This window comes from Dromaius novaehollandiae, chromosome 17 (assembly GCF_036370855.1).
Source record: "Dromaius novaehollandiae isolate bDroNov1 chromosome 17, bDroNov1.hap1, whole genome shotgun sequence".
Taxonomy (NCBI): domain Eukaryota; kingdom Metazoa; phylum Chordata; class Aves; order Casuariiformes; family Dromaiidae; genus Dromaius; species Dromaius novaehollandiae.
The window spans coordinates 13,963,277-13,984,144 of NC_088114.1; the positions used below are offsets into that span (position 1 = coordinate 13,963,277).

The 20,868-nt window shown below is 54.4% G+C and overlaps 2 protein-coding genes across 11 annotated transcripts in view; one reads left to right on the plus strand and one right to left on the minus strand.

The window, feature by feature from the left end:
* Positions 1–13,244, plus strand: part of TPCN1 (two pore segment channel 1) — a 56,982-nt gene extending 43,738 nt beyond the window's left edge. For all 10 annotated transcript variants that reach the window (XM_064522301.1, XM_064522294.1, XM_064522296.1 and 7 more), the window contains 11 exons: positions 573–645; positions 870–977; positions 2,205–2,276; positions 3,136–3,225; positions 4,022–4,137; positions 4,840–4,886; positions 5,462–5,530; positions 5,985–6,069; positions 7,588–7,724; positions 9,043–9,123; positions 10,448–13,244. In XM_064522301.1, the coding sequence (XP_064378371.1) occupies positions 573–645; positions 870–977; positions 2,205–2,276; positions 3,136–3,225; positions 4,022–4,137; positions 4,840–4,886; positions 5,462–5,530; positions 5,985–6,069; positions 7,588–7,724; positions 9,043–9,123; positions 10,448–10,570 (1,001 nt within the window). In that variant the 3' untranslated portion in view covers positions 10,571–13,244. The remainder of the gene's footprint in view (positions 1–572; positions 646–869; positions 978–2,204; positions 2,277–3,135; positions 3,226–4,021; positions 4,138–4,839; positions 4,887–5,461; positions 5,531–5,984; positions 6,070–7,587; positions 7,725–9,042; positions 9,124–10,447) is intronic.
* Positions 13,132–20,511, minus strand: SLC8B1 (solute carrier family 8 member B1). Its single transcript, XM_064522305.1, has 15 exons — positions 19,833–20,511; positions 18,785–18,937; positions 18,624–18,676; positions 18,446–18,504; positions 17,893–17,997; positions 17,577–17,744; positions 17,384–17,491; positions 17,251–17,307; positions 16,836–16,966; positions 16,617–16,758; positions 16,196–16,317; positions 15,915–16,068; positions 15,704–15,784; positions 15,374–15,438; positions 13,132–15,128 (listed from the first exon to the last, which is right to left on the minus strand). The coding sequence occupies exons 1-15, from the start codon at positions 19,992–19,994 to the stop codon at positions 14,931–14,933; spliced, it is 1,758 nt and encodes a 585-aa protein (XP_064378375.1). The 5' UTR covers positions 19,995–20,511; the 3' UTR covers positions 13,132–14,930.
* Positions 20,512–20,868: the final 357 nt, after the last annotated feature.

Sequence of the window (20,868 nt, forward strand, 5' to 3'; positions counted from 1 at the left end):
AAGGCAGAGAGACTCCCGGCACTTCCTTTTACAAGGATGTTGTCCTCCAGACTCTTCAATTCTCTTCTAAACTCCGTCCTTGGAATTTGCAGAGGAAAATTCTGGGATGCCCAAAACAAGGCGTGATCACGTCATTGTTTTGTTGTCTACAAGCCCACAAGGTGCTGCCAGGACAGAGTGTGAAGTAGATGGCTCCTCTTTGAAAGGATCTCCTTGCAGTTAAAAGCTAGGCTGTGGGATGTTTAATATGTTCTGCTGGTATAAAAGAAAATAAAACAGGCAGAACTGAATTCCCTACATGACTTTCTGACCTTTTCTACAGGATCTTATGCCTCAGCATTGCTCTGGAGAGAAATCACCATGAATACAAAGAAATGTGTTGATTTGGAGGGAAAATGTTATCTCTTTGGCATCTCTCTGAGAATAAAGAGGATGGGCTGCAGTCTATTAAACCTGCGTTCAGCAATCCCGTACATTCCTAAAGCACTGTGCATATTTGAGGACAAGCCTTTGCATATTCCCTCTTCGTGGTGCTGCTTATTTCTGTCCATGTCTGTCATCTTGTTTTACAGTCTACGGCGTGGAGCTGCTCCTGAAAACCACTGGACTGGGGCCTGTCGAGTACCTGTCCTCGGGGTGGAATCTGTAAGCGTGCGTTGATGTTTTAAGAGATGTAGTGAAAATTGCTGGGTTAGAAAGACTGACTTTTGAGAGGAGCTTTTAGGCCTGTTGATGAGGCCATCTGCAGGCTGTTATAATTCTTCTGTGCCTGGCCTTCTGCATCTTGTCAGGTTGGAGTGGCACCAAGTACTACTTCTCTGCTGAAATCCAATGATATACCATTGCTCTTATTTTTTTTTTTTTCCCAGCTTTGACTTCGCAGTCACCCTCTTTGCATTTCTGGGGCTCCTGGCACTGGCGTTTAACATGGAGCCGTTCTACTTCATTGTGGTCTTGCGACCTCTTCAGCTGCTGAGGTGAGACAGGGAGGCTTTGCGGGGAGTACAGAAAATAGATGGGGAAGAAAACAGCCAGACTTGTTTTCATTCAGTCCTGTTGGGGACTGAGCTCCTTAGCAGGAGAGGGCAAGGATTGCTCTGTGGGTACATGACCATGGCAAGCAGGAATTGCGTGGGGTAATGAGATTAGCCAGAGTTATCAAAATGACTGATAACAAAAACTTGGGACAGGATATGAAACCCCGTGCTTTGGAGCTTAAGCTGATCTCTAATAGAGATCAAGGGATTTACTGGGGGCAGATTATCCTATGTCTGCCTTCGTGGGGTTCTTACACCTCCTCTAAATTGTCTGATGCTGCTCAGAGAAAAGCTCTTCTGTCAGGGAGAGACAGTCTGAGCCAGTTTAATAATTTCCATTGAATTACCAGAAATTACAGTTTTCAAAGGATACTGCTTTCTAGGGTGAAGTACAACCCTGCTCTAAGTGCATCTCACAAGACCGAGGCTTGTAACCTCTCTGCAGCTCAGCGAGATGGGTATGATTAACCCTCCTGTACTGAGGCTATTGCAGAGGTACAGTCACCTTCAGAGAATGGTTTGAGAGCTGTAGATGGAAGGCATTTTAGAGAGGCAAAATATTGTTTTATTAAAGAAAAACTAATGTAGCTTAGCTCTTCAGTGAGGATTTAAAGAACGCTTAATGACACTCAAAAAAAAACCAACCCGTTTTCTCCATTGCTCCCCTGCCAAAGCCTGCGTTTGGCAGCTATGTTTCTCTGTAAAGGCCAATGAAATTGCCAAGTTTGAAATTAGCAGCAGAATGTGGTTTCCTTTCATCAGGTTTTATTGAGTCATGGGAGAAGCACAGAAAAGCTTGTGTCTGGGGAAAGGAGTAATGAATCCTGACCCTGTACGCAGGACTGATTTAGGCTCTTGCGGTTTCAGAAATGTAGCTATTTATGCTTCACGCTGTATAACAAGCTGTGAGCCTTTCCTTGAGATACCTTAATTCTGCAAACACTTACTTGGATGTGTGATAAGCATTCAGATGGGATAGGGACACCTGCTCAGGTGAGCAGAGACTATTTGAACGAGTACAGGTTCTGTGAATTTGGTGTCAGGAGGCCTTAGCTGCTCATTGACTTGTGTGGCAGAGACCTGTGATACACTTCTAACTATTCTCAGTGATCATGACAACTCCAGGAAAACGGCTGTGCATAGGTAATCATGGGCTTCTCCTTTCAGGCTCTTTAAATTGAAGAAACGTTACAGAAATGTCCTGGACACTATGTTTGAGTTGTTTCCCCGGATGGCCAGGTACGGATTGACTGTCTTTGGATGGGGGAAAGAGGGGCTGGAGGTTTAGGGCCTGGGGCTGGGGACAGGAAAGGGACATGTCCAACTTGCCAAGGGCATTTGTGGTCTGATCTGTCAACTGATTGTTGCGGCTCTTCGCAGTGTGCTGCAGTGTGGTGTTAATCTTCAGACTTCTTGGAGCAGTCTATGATAAGAAACTCTCTAGCATCCTGGGCCTCCCCTTCCTCTCATGTGTTAGGGAGATAACTAAGAGTCGATGCTTGTTTGATATATTTTTTTTTCCCATTGCCACAGGGTTTTGTCAGAGGGGAGGCTTATTTGGGAGGCGTTGTTGGCATGAATATACTTGGCCCCAGATGTTTTTTTCCTTGTCCTCAGTACAGCCACTTTAGAGCATGACTGTGAAATGGTGGGGCAGAAGGAGCTGCTGTTTGAGTGGGACATCCCTGGAGCTTATTCCCTTGGAGCAGATCTGAGCAGAGTATGTTAGCTAGTGAGCCTTGTTGGCACTGTTCAAAGACAGGAGAGGAGTGGAGTGGACAGAACTAGCATCTTGTTCTTCAGAATAACCGTGGAGACAGGTTTGTTTACCAGAAAAAGACAGATCAAGGCTATTTTTTTTAGCTTCTTGGAACTTTCTGCTCTCTTTAGTGAATGGCAAGCTCCTGGTCCTAGGACTTCTTCAATGAGAGTAGACAAAACACTGCAGAGCAGCAATGGCCGGGAGGCTGGTCTGAGGTTTTCAGTGCTGTTTCCCATCTATAGAAAACTCCTCCTAGAATTACCAGCCTGTAACTTTGTTTTCCTTGTGTCAACAACTTTTCAGTAACACAGTGCTTTTCGTGCTTATGTCCTCCAGCCTGGGTTTGACCTTGCTGATCTTCTATTACTGCTTTGCCATCATCGGCATGGAGTTCTTTGCTGGTGTGGTCTACCCGAACTGCTGCAAGTGAGTACCGCAGATCCACTCTCCTCTGCAGTGGGTTTGGTGCAAAGCCAGCAGCCGTGCCTCTCGCATCTCTCTCTCCCTGTGGAGAAGGGGCCAGAGGATGGGTCTGACTGGGCCTTTGCAGCTACGACAACGTGCTTGGAAAATGTAGGGGAAGCACTTCATGTGTCTGGCTAGGATTGGGTGAAATGATCTTTGTGTTGCATTTGGAAGGGGAGAGGATTCTGTGGGGCAGATGGCTGGTTTTGATGAGCTCTCTAACTGTGGCCTCAGGTAGCTGCACTGGGATGACTTCTCCTTCATGGTATCATAGCTGGGAACTCTTGTAACATCTGTGAGGCTACGCTGTCAAACAAAATTGAGATTTTTCTCTAGGTGATGCCAGAGTCTGTCTGCCAGAGATGTTGCATACTTTTAGGCCTCACTTTCTACAAGATAAATTCGCCTGATCTTGGAAGCTAAGCTGTCCTGGGCCCTTCTCATCTTAAATGATGGCAGACCACCTGAAAATGCCAAGCTTTAAGGATGTGAGCCAAGGATTCTACCTCAAACACTCAGTTTCTCTGGTCCAATATTTGCTGAATGACTAGAAATACTCAGTGAGATCCCTGGGCTTCTGCTGAACTGTGAGGGTGGAGGAGAAAGGCTTTCTTATAGAGGTAGACAAGTGTTGGCCAAGAGGTAGAAACTGCCGCCTTGCTCAAAACCTTCTAAGCATCCTGGTATCTGTAGCCCTTGAGATTTTCCTTGCTTTTCCAGCTCTCTTCTCATTCTTTGTCCTGGTTTCTCTGCTCAGCACAAGCACAGTCGCAGATTCCTACCGCTGGGTGAACCATACCGTTGGCAACAAGACAGTTGTGGAAGAAGGCTATTACTATCTCAACAACTTTGACAACATTTTGAACAGCTTTGGTAAGGGTGGTGTGGTTCATAGCAAAGAGTATTGTTTAGTGCATCTGTGTTCCTACAGAGCTGGATGATAGGATTGCAATGCTCGTGCAGGCCTGGGGTTCTCCCAGGGATTCCTACTAACTCACCTCAAACGCTCAGCATCCTGCTCTTCCTGTCTGGATAACTCCAGCTGAGTAATTTTGCCTTGATTTTTTTGCAAGGTGAGCAGACATCTCTTAACAGTCAGTGTGAAGCTGGCAGGCTTGTTCTGACAGGTGATCAGACCAGACTTCCTGCTAAAGAGTTAACAGTGATGCTACTACATTTTTTTTAAACCCGTTGATGAAGAATAATTAGAATACGGTCATTTTTTCCTCCATGATTTTTCCAAGGATGCTTATTTTCTCTTGGAGGCTTCAGAGGTCTCTGTGCTTTCATGTGGAAAGGGTCGGGTTTGTTTCTGATTCTTTTTAAGAAATACAGATCAAGCTATGCTCCTGGTTCTGTGGATCTTAAGAGTGGGAAGATGCCAAACTAATTGCAGTGATGAGGGCCAGCATTCTGTCTCTGGTTTTGCTGGGCGTATTGAAACTTGGTGGGCTGTATTAAAACTTGGTTTCTTACAAAGTCTTTGACAGGGACAACTGAGGTCTAAAAATCATTCTGAAGCAGATCCAGTTGGGTAAAGCAATTGTCTTTATTTTTTCTTCCACTCTTATACAGTCACACTGTTTGAGTTGACAGTCGTCAATGACTGGTACATCATCATGGTAAGTAAACCTCAGCTACCTTGTGTGTACAGACAGTGCTGACACTTGCCAGTGCACTGCTGAGCTAGATCTTCTGCACCACCACTGCTTTTTTCCCCCAGAAATTGGAGGTGGGCAAGATTAGGCCCAGCATTGTCACTTGCTATTGCCAGATATTTGTTGCTCTTGATATTTTGGGTGATATTTAACCTCTGTGAAGCCCAGCTGGGTATGTTTCTCCTGAATCTTGATCAGCCTTCCGGCCAAGTTTCAGGATCTGCACGAGTGAAGTCACTCTGTACTCCAGTTTGTCACCGTGCACTCCAAGCTGTGTTCTTACAGCAGCAATAGCTCATATGACCACAGGGTTTAAATGATGTGTGTTTGCATATAGAAACCTCTCTCTTTATCTTTAGAGGCAGATTAGCTACAGGGACCAGTTGGAGTACTGAGCATTGTGCAGGCAGTCACTAGGGCTAGCTAAGGAGCCATGGATATGAGATGGATGGTGTTTGTGCTGCTTTATGTCTGATGACAGTTAACAGGAGGCTCCCCCTTCCCTTACGCACTGCTGACTCTTTACCTCTCCTCCCTAGGAAGGGGTGACCTCGCAGACCACTCACTGGAGCCGTCTTTACTTCATGATCTTCTATATCGTGACCATGGTAGGTTTCTGAAGATGCTTTGTGCATCAAATAATGGGGATGGGGAGGGAAGACAGCTTGCGCTGTGTTCTTGTGGGAGCCTCCATCCCTAAATGAGAGCTCTACTTCTGTACATAATATCTTCCAGAAACAGGTGTGCATCCACATCACATGAAAAAAGTTGAATCTACAAGATTTATGGGCTTCAAAGCTGATGCTGTAGAAATCTGGGCCTGGGATAAGGACTAAGGCAGCACAAAGGTTTTGTTCTGTCCCTTTTGTGGCTGGCTGACAGTAGTTTACTCATACTCATAGGTAGATATGTGAATCAGGACATGCCCGTCCCCTCTGCCAAGGAGGAGCTGGGAAGTGCCAGGAGGTGAAGCCCAGGCCAAACGCTGAGCTTTCTGTTGTTGGGCTGGAAGAATTCCCCAGCAGCAGCCTCCTGATCTCTTCTGTCCATGTCCTCTCCCAGGTGGTGATGACGATCATCGTGGCATTTATTCTGGAGGCTTTCGTCTTCCGCATGAACTACACACGGAAGAACCAAGATTCGGAAGGTCAGGGCTGAGAAGTGGCCAACTCACCATTTTGTGTCTTCTGTCACGGGTGTCTCACATCTGTAGGAGAGAATGAGACTGACCAGCAAAGACCAGATTCTTTTCAGCCTGGTTTCCTGAACTGATTCTTATGCTGTTGTGTGGTCTACCTATCTGATCTTTCTGCTCTGTCCTCCTCTATCCCAAAACCCACCCCACCCCTATGTCCCAAAGTGTGTGTGTATAAATATATACATACACACACGTGCATATATACATACACACAGGTACATATGTGGATGTATATAAACATGTACTTAAGCCATTTCAACCAAATTATTCAAGCGTAGGAAGTCCACACAGGTTTTGTAGGAGGAATCTAGGAAACATTGTTGCAATGATGTAGCAAAGCTCAGCGACAGACCTTGTGAGGGGGGGAGAGGATTTTTGTTTTAAAATCCATTTCACCCCTTTGCGCTGGTATGTTAATACTAGCACCCGGACACGTGTCCAGCTGGCTTATGCAGCATTCGGACACCGAGATGCTGGATCCAAGAGGTTTGCCAGCATTCCTTGTCATGACACAGAGGGCAAGGGATGCTACTTGCCCAGTCCTTTTCATGTGTACTGAGATCTTTTTAGGTTGGTGACCATGTACTGGTTTTGGATGTGCCTTTTTGTACCCTTTAGGAAATGACAGTGCCTGTTCTCTGTCGTCACACCTCTGTGACTCATCGACGTTTACTCACCGTCCCTTGTCTCCTGAGCTGGGCGTCTGAAGCTGCATGTAATTTCATGACCTGCTAATTTACGTGCCATAAACACATGCCTCTCCTATAGCCCTTCTGCTATTCCTTCTGGTCCTCCACACCCAGGCTTTTCTGTTTATACTCTGTTCAGACTAATCTTAATTCTTTTCATTTTGTTCTGTGGGAAGAGAAAGATACAGCTAGTGCACCTGCATGTATCTAATACCAGAGAACCTTCCCTGTAGAAGCATGTGATGACCGCCCCAGCCACAGGAACAGCTTTGATCAGCACTTCATCTTTCTTAGGTGCCAGAAGGTCCAAATGTGAGGCACAGGCCCATCGGAACCAGGCATTGTCACCTACACACCCGCTTTTCATCATGATCCCTCCTGCACCCAGTTTTAAGAGTGCAGTGAAAGACATTTGCTAGTACCTTACTCACAAGCTGCGTTAGGCAGTTGAAGGTCAAAAGGCAGCAATTACTGCGTGGTTATTTACTTTTCTAGTTAATTTGCAGGCAAGCAAAAAGCCATAAAATTTTATTAAGGTATTGAGGAGCTTGATGTTTTAAAAGTTAAGAGATTCCTGCTGGCCCTACACACTAGTTATTTCCTCCCTGCCTTGTTGTGGAACAAGGACATATATGCTTAGAAGTAGGCACAGACAGGCCAGCATCCTGCTTAGTCCTGTGTGCAGTTAAGCTTTGCCCTCCAGGATTATTGTAGTGGCTGATAAAAGCAGTGTTCATCTCAGTGACTTTTTTTCTGTTTCTTTTCCTTGCCCCTCCAGAAGACAATGGCATTGTGCTGGAGAAGGAGATCTCCAAGGAGGAAGTGGTTGGGATAATAGAGCTGTACAAGCGGAGTTCAGCTGCCACTGACACATCTCAGCTGCAGAAGATCGTTTTGCAGATGGACAAATATGGGGTAAGAGGAGACCCTTCCTGCAGGTTCTCTGCTTCCAGGGGGGAGATTTGGTAGGGCCACAAGTGCATTTTTGCTGTATTCCAGAGAGGAGCTGTATGTGACTTTATAGTGTTCAGAACTGTACTGCTGAAGGGATTTTGTAGCACTGGCACAAAGTTTTGCTGCTCTAGAAAAATAGCAGCTCAATCTTCCCTGCACTCTGAAAAGCCTTGACAAAGGCTCATTGCTATAGCCTGCAAACTTTGCTTAGAGCTGTCCTGGCCCAGCACTGACTGGGAAAAGCATATTTCTTTTTATCCAAGGAAGCCACCTTCTTGTAGTTCTCCTGCCTCTTTCTGTGGCATAATACACTTAGGCTCAGACAGTCCTTAAACTTTATGCAGCAATATGACAGTATCAGTTCCAAACACCAGACTTTTCTCTGTGGCACTGTTTACATTTGCATTCCAAAAAAGGATGTTGACAATTGGAGAACTGAGCTGACGTGGATAACTATTCTTACCTCTGCGAGCTGTTGTCTCATGCATCTGAGGGGAATTTAAATGGGTATTTGAATAATTGCTGCTATATTCTCATGTCAGCACTGCAAAGAGCAGGTGCTACAGTCTCTTAGGTGACCCTTATTTGCTTTGGTTGGCTTGATAGTTAAAGCTTGAGCTTTTGTTCATATAGGTAAAGTTCAGAATAGTGATGATGATACTGATAAACGTGGTTTTCAAGGCAATAAACCAAAGAAGGATGCTGTCCTCAGCCTTGCTATTGCAGAATGATGATGTTAAACCTGTGACTTTTAATGGTGTTTCTTTGCTTTTCAATATGGCTCAGATAACTCATGTGACCAGAGAGTAATTCAGGCTTTGGTTCCTCATATATAATTTAAGAAGTCCAGGCCCATGGAGTAAATGGTGTGGTCTAGACAAATGGGACCTGAACTCATGCTAAGATGAGATCTCCCTTGGAAGCTTGGCTTTGAACCTTTTTCCAGATGCTGATGTCATGTTCGTCTGACTAAGCAAGCGCCTCTGACAGAGGTGTGTCCAGCTGAGCTGGTCTCTTACAGCTTCCTTTTGCGATCTGTTCAGTGTGATTCATCAAAGCCTGCAACGGATGCCTGTATTTGGTTGGGTGACGTGTACCCTAAAAATGCTCCTGATGAAGGAGCCCAGGGTATCCTGAGCTCATGTGTGGGTGATGGATGTCGACATGAAGGATGCCTGAAGTTCCCAGGGGCTGATTCTATGAGCTGCTCAGTGATTAACAAATGTCTTTTTCTTTTTTCTTTTTTTTTTTCCTCTCCTCCTTTCTCCCCCATTTTTAGCATATGTCAACACTGTTTCTGGGACGCAGATCAAGGACCAAGAGTGATTTAAGTATGAAGATGTATGAGGAGGAGATACAGGTATGTGGACCGGAGTGGGAAATACCACCCAGCCCCTGGGGCGGGCAGAACGCTTTTCATTGCCCAGAATGACACACCATCCTTTTAAACACAGACGGCCTTCTGCCTCTAAGACCCAGGCAGCTATGTGCTCTGTGGGAAGAGTTGGTAGTGGATGATTTTTTTAAAATTAATTTTATTTAATTTTATTTTTTTTAAGATTCATCAGTTCTGGCATTTGGCGACTTTCTTAAACCCCAGAGTACTTCAGAGCCTCCTCAGTGGGTTTGGGTGCCTGGCTGTGCTGGCACGTACCAGCTGAGTCGCAGTAATTGAGCGCTCAGTGGAGGCGTACGCACTCCGGCTCGGCTGAGCTGCCAGGCTCAGCAAGGTGGATGTGTCTGCCGGGGGCTAAGAGCACATGTGTAGTGTGTTGCTGGGGTTTGGCTGCTGAATGCTAATTTGTTAAGCTGCAGGAATGTGGTTGTGTTTGAGCTTGGGTGTGTCTGCGTCTGACGGAAACCAAGTGCTCTCCAGGACAGAGCACTGCTTCTGGTGCTAGCAATGCCACCTGGCTTTCCTTCAGGATAGCAGGTGAAAAAAGATCAGAAACATTCACTCTCTGGATTGTTTAAGACATTCCTACTAATGTCCTTCAAGCTCAGGAGCTCTATGCCATGAATTTGGTCACTTCAATGCATGCCAGACTTGCTCTGTAGGTTGAAGGTCATTGGCTAATATAATGATTAGTACTCAAAGAATTAATCTCGTAACCATTTAAATCTGTCCTTTGTCCCTTGGGCAGCTAGCTTGGGGATGAGTCTTTGGTCCACCTGACAAACAAATACGTTATTTGTCATGGAGCTGGCTGGAAATCTGCAGAGAGGAGCTCTGTGTATCCTGCTTGGCCTCTAATTTGGGAGTGGTGAATGCTGTAACATCAGTGCTAGAGTCCTGGGCATTAATAGAGTCCTGAGCATTAAGGAGAGGCATCCTGGGAGAGTGATATTTCCTTGCTCAGGTTTGTCAGTCCTGCCAGCTCAGCCAACTGGAGCTGAGCCGTGGCTGGCACTTGTTACTTTGAATGTGGGCACTGAGGTCCCCGCGCATCTGTTGCAGCCGTGCTGTAGTTATCGGGTCATTCCAGGAGATCAGCTTGTATCCAGGACTTCGCGTTACAGGGGAAATGGGGGACGGGGAGGAGCTCCTGTATGCCTGGGCAAACACTGTGCCCTCAAGAGGTGGAGCAGCTGGGGGCTCTGCCTTTTGGGGTCCTCCTGGGGGGAGCGAGGCACCCAGCGGTGGGAGAGAGCCTGATCTCGGTGTGTTTGATCCCTTGTCGCAGGAGTGGTATGAGGAACACTCCAGAAAAGAAGAATCTCAGGCACCGTTGCAAGAATCTGCGCCTGCTTCCAACAACTTTCTGAAGCCCTTGAGCCTCCGGCAACGCTCCCAGACTGTCATTTAGGCCTAGCTAACACAAGCCGCCCTCTATGCAATAACCTAGAGTATTACTTCACAGCGTATATATCGGAATGGTGTATATAGATCTGTTCACTGTACTGGTTGGCTTTAGGGTTTAAATCTCTTCCTCAAGGCAGTGAATTGCTGAAAAAACAGAGGCCTGGGGGGCTCTGTGTAAGACTGCTGGAACCAGGTTGAGCATGGTGCCTGTGCTCTGCACGGAGTGAGCATCTCAGGCAGAACAGAGTCCTCCTCCCTCTGACCTGCTTCCCAGGCTCAGACCTGTTGCTCGTCTTACCACTAACAGACCCTGGGGGAAGAGATATGTAATCCATTAACAGCAGGAAACGTGCTGAAGCCACCTGCTTAATGATATTAAAAATTTTGTCCTTTTGAAGATCCATTTTTTTGAAAGGGCACCATTAACCTAGGCGTAAAAGATCAGGGAACGAGTTTGTTTTGTTTCTTCTTGCCCCCTCCTTGTGCGAAGCAAAGGGAGGTGGTGTGATATTTCAGCACTTTCGGAAGAGCAGTCTGCTTTCCCCTGCTGTCTGACATACCTGGATGCACTCCTGTAGCAGTTCTAGCTCTGATTATTGAATTTAGCTGACCGTGAGCTGTTCTGTGGCAGCTGGAGCCAAAATGAAGGGCCAGCAGCTCACTGTGTCCAGACTACAGGTGGGATGAGAGTTTGGGGAGACAAACTCTGTCTCTGCTGGTCAGTTCTGCCCATGGCACTGCCCAGAGCTGGGAGTGACTGCATAACCCCAAAGCTCTTATCTCCATTTGGCGAGACGGATGATTCCCTGGGGTGGCAGTGGTTGTTGACCTCTGCCACTTGGCCACCTGCTTTGTAAATGGCAGATCTTTGCCTGCTCCTTAGTCCAGATAGAGGATTAGGAGGAAGAAAAGGAGGATTTTGCAGCTCCAAATCTATGACATAGTTCTGTCTGCGTCTGGGTTAAGAAGAGTTTTTGGGCAGAGAGTCCATAAAACAACACTGCTGGTTAATCCTCAGCCAGGTCTTGGCTTTGTTTTATGCAGGTCCTAGTGCAGCAGTGTTGCTCCTCCCTTGTTCTCACCCTTGCAGAAAGGTTCCCCAGGCTGGCAAGTGCTGACTGAGTCAAATCTTAGGAAGTTCCTCTACTGAAGAGCTTTACTGTTCCCCTGAATTCTGGATGGAGGAGGAATGTGGAAGATAATGCTGCTTCTCACCCATCTGCTTTTCTGTATCTAGCAAGGAGGCTGCGAGACCTGGGAGATGGGAAAGCGGATCTTTCCCCAGCTCTACCACATTTACTTTATAACTGTGGCAGGTTGCTTCATCGCTCGTGTTTCATTGCCCACAAAGTGGTGAGAACGCCTGTTGCTGTAAATGCCTTTTTTTTTTCTTTTTTTTTTTCCTGTCACCACAGAAAGTTTTGAGAGTTAAAAGTGTCTCTCTCAGCTGGGAGGTTTCCCTCACCTCTTGCTTTTTGATCTTTTCTCAGGTTCAGATTAAAAGCAGAACTAGCTGGGGGGGGGGGCTTTCTCCTTCCTCCGGATAAGTCAGGCAGTGGGAGATGTGTGTGGCCGTTCCCCTTGTCCTGTGCTCCTGATTTCTTACAGGAAACCTCAACGTGTGGCACGAGGAGACAGGGAGAGGACTGAACATTTCTCGTTGATCCTACCTGGGCAGCTAGGGAGCATTTCCTGGGAAAGAATGAATGAGATTTTCAAAAGTATGCCAAACAGGTAATTCTGAAAATTTCTCCCCGCGCAGAGCAGTGGGAGTATTTGGGTGAACCGACAGAGAGCGGGTGAGCAGTCAGCACGCACACCAAAGTGTGCTCTTCCCCCCCAGGTGCCTCGGGGCAACTCGTGGTTCCTTTTCTGGGTGCTGCAGGAGCTTTGGTATGAGACTCCTTCTGAACTGAACTGTGAAGGACCAGCAAGGGGTGTTTTCCAAAACATACATCTGACCACAAATTAATGAGCAGTGCAGTGCTGCTCTTGCGGTTGCTCTGCATGCACTTGTAGCCTGGGGGGTTTATCCAGATTAGTCCTGGTGCTAGAGGAGATGTTGTTTCTTATGATTTAAGTTGTGGGCAGGATGAACAAAGATCATGAAGGTGAGAGAAAAAAAATTGTGGTTGTATTTTTCAACTCTTCCTTCCCCTCCAGCCCATTTCTCACTGCAGGGCAGTCGGTGACTTTTTCAGGTGTTTCCCAGGTGGGAAAGAGCTGCAGCTCTAAGCTGTATTGTGGGGGGCACTAACCGGCTTAACACGCAATAACAGGGCTCTCGTGTCACGGAGAACGCGTGGGAACGCCTGAACTGATGCTGCTTTCTGTGGTTGCTTGCAGAGATGTTGATCTGCCCTCACATACGCACTGTATTAATTATTTTTTTAAACCAAGGAGGGTCGCAGAAGTTTACTTCTTCCGCATGACTTTGTCTTGAAGGAAAAGAAGTTTTGAGTACGGGGCATCCCCTTCTATTTGTCCTCCTCTTCCCCGCCGTACGCGCAGACTAACCCCACCGACAATCATTTTGTAGGGAGCAAGGGAGGAAACACTGCAGGGTTTTGTACGCTGGCGTTTCGTTTATAAAACGATTTTATGGACGCGTCTGTAAAATGTTCTCTAGATTTTTTTCAAGCACACTAATAAAAAGCATCCTCGGCTTTGTAAAGGCAGCGGCTTCCCTCCCTCCTTGCGGTGCGGGGCGCGGAAGCGGGGCACACTGGCCGTTGGAGGATTGCCACATCGTGGGGGAAGAGTCGCGCCTGCCCTCCCGCTCCAGCGGCCACTGCTTGCCGGGGCGTGTTTTACACGTGCGGCACAAACATCTGCCCTGAATTCTTGCTCTTAGATGCTGCTGCCTTACAGCCCGGCTCCCTCAGCATTAAGATAATGCTTTTAAACTTGTGGTTTTTAAAGCCTGCTCCAGTGCTACATCAAAGGTTGAAAGGGGGCTGTGGGCTCCTGAGCTAATTTTGGCCCCTTACGGCTGTGCTTGGATGGTGGCCGCTGTTTGGGTGGTTTCAGCCAGCCAGTTCAGGGGGGCTTGCGCGCGTGCCACTTCTCCTGCATTGCTCCACAAGCTGGTGGGGGCTTCTGAGCAGGTTCAGGGCAGGCGCGGAGAGCTCCGACGGTTGTGGCAATGCTCATGTGGGTGGAAAAAGGAGAAATGATCCAGGCCCAGTGGGGAAGGGAGGCCTGGGAGCCTGCTGCCTCCCTCAGCTGCGAGAGGCCAGCTCTGGCAGTCGTGTCCTTGCAAAACCCTCGTGCCGTGCAGGCGCTGAACAAGGGCGTCTGCTCCGGCCCCGTGCCGAGCCAAGAGGCCGCGCAGCAAAGCCGGGGGCGTGTGACCGCGCTTGGGAAATCGGCTGCTGGTAAACAGAGAAAACGCTTCCCTGCACCGCCGAGGCTCTAACCCTGCGCACCGGCGTGCCGCGGCCCCTCCGCCTGCCTCCGGCGGCTGCTGGCTCCGCTCCCGCCGCGCCAACGCGCTTCCCGCTCCTGCTGCCGTTTAGCGAAGAGCCACTTCAGCGGAGGCCGGTTGCACCGCGCTCGCTCGCGGCAGGAAGTGGCTAAGCAAAACCGTGCAAAAGGCCCCGCTGGCAGCTAGCACAGAGCTGCTAAGGGAGGTGTTTTGGGGGGGGGGGGTGTGTTTATTGAGGTTTTTTCCCCATACAGTGTCTAAACCTAGCTCTGCCCAGAGGGTAACAGTCTGCGTGTGGAAATCTCTGAGTACCAAGTCATTTGCTACAGCTCTGTCCGCCCTAAGAGGAGAAGAAAAATATGTTCTTAAGGTCAGGTTGAAAAAAAAAAAAAAGTAGCATAAAAAACGCAGGAGAAACCAGGCTCCTTTCTTTTTTTCTTTTTTTCTTCCTCGAACTTGGCTTGCATTAAAACCTAGCGCTGCCCTGGAGCTTTTCTTCATGGTCACCCCACCTCGCTTCGCCTCGGCTGCTATTTCAGCCCACAGTCTGGGCACGTAGTGACCTTTGCAGGAGAGGCTGTCCCAAAATTGCACGCCGACCTCCACCGCGTCGCCCCCGGCAGCGTGACTCCCAGCGCCGGTCCCGGCCCCGAGGAACCAGGCTGAAGACGCAGCAGGGCAGGTGCCGCGGGGGGAGAGGTAGGACCTTCCCCGGGGCCGGTCCTGGCTGCAGCTCCCCTTCGCCGCCTCGATGCAAGGAAGCCGCGATCTTAACGTCATTTAACGAACTTGAAGATGGGGGAGAGGACACAGCTAGTGCCAGTGCCTCCTCTTCCTTTCCCCAGCCAAAAACGATGCCCTGGAAACCGTCGCTGCCCGGGGGCTCCCGCCGTGGGGCTGCTGCCGTGGGGCGGCCCCGGCCCCTCTCCGCACCGCGTCAGGGGGCGGCCAGGCGGATCACCCTGAACTCGGTCAGCAGGGCCACGCAGAGGAAGGCCAGGTAGTAGAGGAGGAGGCAGACGCCGTAGGCCTTGCCCAGCTGGAAGCACTGCGCCGGCACCGCCACGAAGGAGAAGACCAAGCTCAAGCCCAGGGCCCCGGCCAGGATCCACACCAGGAGGCTGTCGGGCTCCAGCTGCCGGAGGCGAGGGGACGTTGGCGAGTGGTGGGGGGTCCTGCTGCCCATCCACCCCCCCAACTCGCCACCCACCTCCTCTCCCCCATAGCAGCCCGGGTGCCTTTCCGGGGCCCTTTGCAAGCGATGGCTGGGAGAAAGCCATGTGCACTTGCTGCACACCGGCCTCATCCTGCATCCCCGTGCCGGGGCTGGCCCTGAGCCCCCCCTCCTGCCCCCGCGTCCCCCGGGACCGCCAGCCTCACCTTCACCACCATCTGGCTGCCGGTCATCTGCAGCAGGCAGCCGAGTCCCACGCCGACCAGGATGTCTGGGGCGAGCTCAGGAGGGGGGACGGCGCAGCAGGAGGGGGCAATGGGGCCGGCCACCGCCAGCCCTGGGGAGGGCACAGCGCTGCCCCGGGAGGCTGCCACCCCCCCGGGAGGCTGCCACCAGCCCAGGGGCTTTGGGGTGGCTCCTGCCCGGCTCCTTTCCGGGGAGCCCCTAGAAGCGAGGGCTCTCCCGGGGGTGCAGGTAGGGAAACTGAGGCAGTCCTGCCCGCGCGCCCCCCCGGACCCCGCCTGCCCAAAGGATACTGAAGATGATGCCGCCGAAGCAGGCGGAGAAGGCCATGCGGGGATAGCCCTGCCGCGCCATGGTCAGGTCGGAGAAGGTGTCTGCAGAGGCAGAAGCGGGGGGGGACATCAGAGGGTGCTGGGGGGGCAGGGAGCAAGGAAGGTGGGGAAAGGGCCGGCTCCCCGCTCCGGCACCCCGTGGGGTTTCGGCAAGGGCCAGGGCCCCCCTTACCGCCGATGCTGTTGCCCCACGCCAGCAGCGTCAGGCCCAGCACAGTGTTGCTCAGCTGGAAGATGATGCCCAGGGTGCGGAGGATGTTCACCAGCTCCGTGGCCGCCGCATTGATCCACATGGCGCTGGCCAAGAACCCCAGGAAGGCAAATACCTGCCAGGAAGGGAGCGAGCCGGTCCCTGGGGTGCCCTGGGACAGGCCCCAGTCCTGGGGACGGGGGGGGAACCGAGCAGGAGCGTGCAGCCCCTGGTCCCCCCAGGGCCGCTGGCCCCAGCCTTACGCAGTGGTACTTGGGGGGCTCCTCGTTGCTCGTGGTGCTGAAGACGAGGACTGCCGCGACGGCGCCGACCAGCACGACCAGAGCCCAGACAGGGAAGACGCCCTGGATCTGGTAGAGCCCGTCTGCACGTGGCGGGGGGAGAGTGGGCGTCAGCACGGCAGGGGCCCACCCGTCTCCTGCCGGTGCTCTGCCCCCCTCCAAAGCCACCTCTCCCCAAAGCCTCCCAGGAGCACCGGGCTGGGTGCTGACCCTCCGTGCCTCAGTTTCCCCAGGCAGGGGATGGGGGTCAGGGCAGCCTCGTTTCTGCTCCCAGGCACCTGGAAGCTGGTGCTTTGGTGGCAGTTTTGGCCATGTCCCCTCCTCGGTTGAGAGGGAAACATTTTGGGGGCGCGTGGCAGCCCCGGGGTGGGGGGTGTCTTACAGGCGCCCGACTTCAGGGTGAGGATGCAGAGCAGGGGGCTGGTGACCACGTGCAGGCAGTTGAGGGGCCTCTTCCAGTTCAGGTCCTCCTTGTCGGGGTCCACGACGGGCACCGTGAGCAGCAGCAGCAGCTCCACAGGGACCTGGGAGGAGGGCTGTGAGCGGGGCCCATGGAGGGGCTCCTCGTGCCCCGCGCGGGCTGTGCCCGCCGCTCGCTCACCTTGAGCACCTTGAAGAGCCGCCAGTAGCAGGGCTTCCTCCTCCACTTGCGGTAGTCCACGGGGCTGAGGGCCGCGGCCAGGATGTGCAGCGAGGTCTCCTGGTAGGGGAGCAGGGGCCGATACTCCTCGCCTGTGCGGGACCGAGGCAGTGAGCGGGGTACGGGGACCCCGTCCCACCTCCCCACGTACCCCTCGCTCCTACCAGCCCTTCCAGGACAGGGTGGTGGCCACGGCCACCACCTGCATGGCCCCGTCCTCTCCCTGGTGCCCGTTACCCCGCAGGGGGGGCATCTCTTAGCAGGGAGGTGCTACCCCGGGGCTTGGGCGCAGATGGCAACCTGGAGGTGCCTGGGACCTCCCTGACCTCCTCGCCACGGGAGCTGGCCCCACCAGTGCCCCCAGGATGCTTCCTACCGTAGTCGCCGCTGCTGGTGCCCAAGGACTCCCGGTCTTCAGTGTCCGTCAGCAGCTCTGGAGGGAGAGGAGAGGAGAGCAGCGGTGGGCAGAGGCCCCAGGGTCCCGCTGTCACGGCAAGGCCTTCTCCTACCTGGCTCCCAGGGCCCGGGGGGGGCCAGCCCGTCCCCGCGCTGCCGCCGGTGGATCCAGGTGCAGAGCACCACGGTGAAGACGTAGAAGATGTAGAGTCCCAGGTAACCTGCAAAGGAGGGAGGGAGCTGTTACCAGCCGCCCCCTCTGTCCCAGTCCCTTCCCCTGCCATTGCCCCCGGCCAGGCGACTCACCCAGGGCCTCTCCCAGCGTGATCCTGCCGAAGTAGAGCACCATGAAGGTGAGGAAGACGGCCACCATGTAGAAGATGACGTCCCTGAGGAAGGGCCTGGATGCAGCCGTGAAGGGCTTCACCAGGGCGATGCCCCCGGCCACCACCGTGGTCACAAACACGCCGGCACCTGCCAACGCAACGGGTGCCTCTCAGGGGAGGCCTCCTGCCACGGTGGCCTGGGGCCGCCAGTCCCGCTGTCCTGTCCCCCCATCTCCGACCCTGCGCCGGGCAGCCCGCGGCTCTCCCTGGGCAGGAGCCAGCTGGGGAGCCCCTACCGAAGACGGCGCCGATGGCCAGCCCCGCTGTCCGCGGGTCAGAGAAGGCCACCACTGCACTGAAGACATCTGGAGCCCCATTGCCGAATGCCAGGAAGGTGACACCATGGAGAGGAGACGTCAAGGAAAAGGCCGAGCTGGCTGCTCCCCGTGGGGTGAGCTGGGGGCACGCGGGCTCCGCTCCCACCTGTTCATGGGCCCCACGGGATCCTCTCCCGGTGCTGGCACGGCACAACGTACAGAACCAGGGAATGGCTGAGGTTGGAAGGGACCTCTGGAGATCCAGTCCAACCTCCCTGCTTGAGCAGGGTCACCTAGAGCACATCGCCCAGGAGGGCTTCTGAACATCTCCAAGGATAGAGACTCCATAACCTCTCTGGGCAACCTGTTCCAGTACCCCATGGTCCTCTCCAGCTTGCACCCCAAAGCGGTTTCCCTCAGCTTGGCATCAAGGGTGTCCAGCAGTTGCCCCGGCACAGCTGTCCCCTTCCCCTCCATCCCTGCCCCCATCCCTCTTTCCGGACGAGGGTGCCCCTGCGCCCTGCCAAGGATACTGCCACGTTGTGAGACAGCTTCAGGTTGGTGGAGATGGCCGACAAGTTGGGGCAGAAGCTGGACGGGCAGAGAAGGAGGCAGAGAGCGGTCACGGGGGCCGTGCCGAGACCTTCGCTCTGCCCCGCGGGGCTCTTCGCTGGAGGACGTGGCCGGCAGGACCCCGCCAGGCTACTCACAACTTCTCCGCCGTCACGCCGAGGATGATGAAGAGGTACAAGAGCCAGCAAGCCTGCGGGGCGAGGAAGGCTTAGCACCAGGAGCAGGGCGCAGAGCACCCCGACCGTCCCGCGTCGCCCCTCTCGCCCGGCCCGCGGCCAGGGCGTGCGCCCGTCCTTACGTAGAGGGTGACGGCCAGCGGCAGCAGGCGCGCGGGGAAGACGCAGAAGATGCCGTTGAGGTAGTCGAGGAAGCCGCCCTCCAGCTGGCAGTCGGGGTTGGTCTGGACGAAGCGGCACCACTCGGAGCTGTTGCGTTTCCGCACCTCCCAGCACTGCGCGGGCGAGACGAGCGGAGAGGTGAGCGCCTGCCGCGGTGCCCACGGCACGGGGACGTCAGCGCTGCCCTGCCGCTGGGCAGCTGCCGGGAAGCCCTCTTCCTTGCCCTGCCTCAGTTTCCCCATCAGTCAGATCCGTATCATACACACGCGCTCGGACTCAGGGCCATGCCGGAGGCCAGCACGAGCAGGATTAGCCCACTGCGCCCATCACCGTGGCATCTGACCCCGCTCAAGCTGGCTGAGCGGCTTCCCCGAAAACGCCGCGAGCCTCCCCACGGGCCCTCGGACGCGTCCGCACACCCGGCGAGGCTGGGCAATGCGTGAGGCCCAGACCCGCTCCACGGGAATGCTCCCGCTCCGACGGCGGCCGGCTTTCCCAGGGAAAAACAGCGGCCAAGGAAATCCTGGAGATGAGATTGCCGCCCGGCTGGGGGCCCGGGAGGAAGAGGGACAGGAAAGGGGGGGAACCGGCCCAGAGCCGAGTCCTGCTTTGTCATCGGGTCAGCACACCCGACGCCTGCCAGCCCCGACCCCCCGCCGGCGGCACCCGGCCCGGGCTGGAAGGGCGCAGGGAGCCCCCGACCCCCCCGGCCGTCCCCAGGTGGGAGCCATGGCCCTGGGATGGCTCCGGCTGCCCGCTCATCACACGAGTGAGCTGGCGCGCGGGGACAGGAGCGTGCCTCCAGCTCTCCGGACACGGGGGGAAAATTAAATAAATGCATGAGCTCGCCCTCGCGACGCGGCTGAGCACTGTTACTTCATCACACCTCAGCCCCCCCCTCCTCCGGCCAAACTGCCCCGCGCTCCGTCTCCCGGCCCGGCTTTTCGCCCCGCGCCCCCCCCGCCCGCCCGCCCGCACCCCGCCGCGGCGCCCGCGCCCCGCACTCACGTCCACGGCCTTCCCGCGGCCCAGGGCGGCCGCCGCGTCCGGCAGCGCCGCGCTGCCCGCTCGCCCCGGCCCGCCGCCGCCTCCGAGCGCCGCGGCGCCCCGGCCCAGCGCCCCGGCCGCGCTCAGCGCCCAGGCCGCGCTCAGCGCCCACGCCGGCCCCATGGCCCCGGCCCCGCCGCGCCCCCGGGTTTCGCAAGCGGGGAGGCTGCGGCCGCGGGGGGGAACACAGAAGTTGGCCGGGGACGGGGGCGGGGGGGTTACGGCTCGCAAAAGCCGCCGGCGAGGCGAAGCCTGGGGGGCGCCGGGCTGCTTCGCCCCATGCCGCTCTCCTCGGGGCTGGAGGGAGCGACGGGGCAGGTCGCCGAGCCCCCCGGCGAGATCCGGGTCCCGGCGGGGGATAACAACAATAAAATTAAAAATATTAATAAGAATAATAAAAGGGAAACGAGCCGCAAGGCTCAAAGCGCGGCCGGGTGCCGCGGGCCGGGCGCTGCGCGGCCGCCACGTCCGGGCTGCGGAGCGCGGTGCAACCGGCGAACGCGGGCCGGGGGGCGCCGGGGGGGTCCGGGGAGCCGGGGCGGGACAGCGCGGACGCCCCCCCGCACCGCGCAGAGCCACCGCTGCTGCCGCCGCCCGGCGCGGCGCCGCTGTTATGAGCAGGCAGCTGATCCCCCCCCGGCCCCCCCCCGTCGGGCGGCTCTTAAAGGCACCGCCACCCTTTGCTCTTAAAAGCGCCGCGTCTCATTCCCAGCGCTGCCGGCTAGGGGAGGGGGAGGAAGGCCGGGGGGGGGGGGGGGCGGTTTGCACCCCGGGGAAGGGGAAATGAGAGCAGCTGCAATTAGCGGCTGCTATGGCTTAATCGGGAGGGCGCGGGATGGCGGGGGGGGGGGTTTTGGGGTGCAGGGTCCCGCGGTGGCCCCCAGGCCCCGCATCAGCCGGGTGCCGGAGCCCACGCTGGATGTGGCCCTGGCAGCCCCCCCGGGCCGGGATGTGCTGCCCACGGGTGCAAGGAGAGACCTCTGCCCGGGGAGGGCTG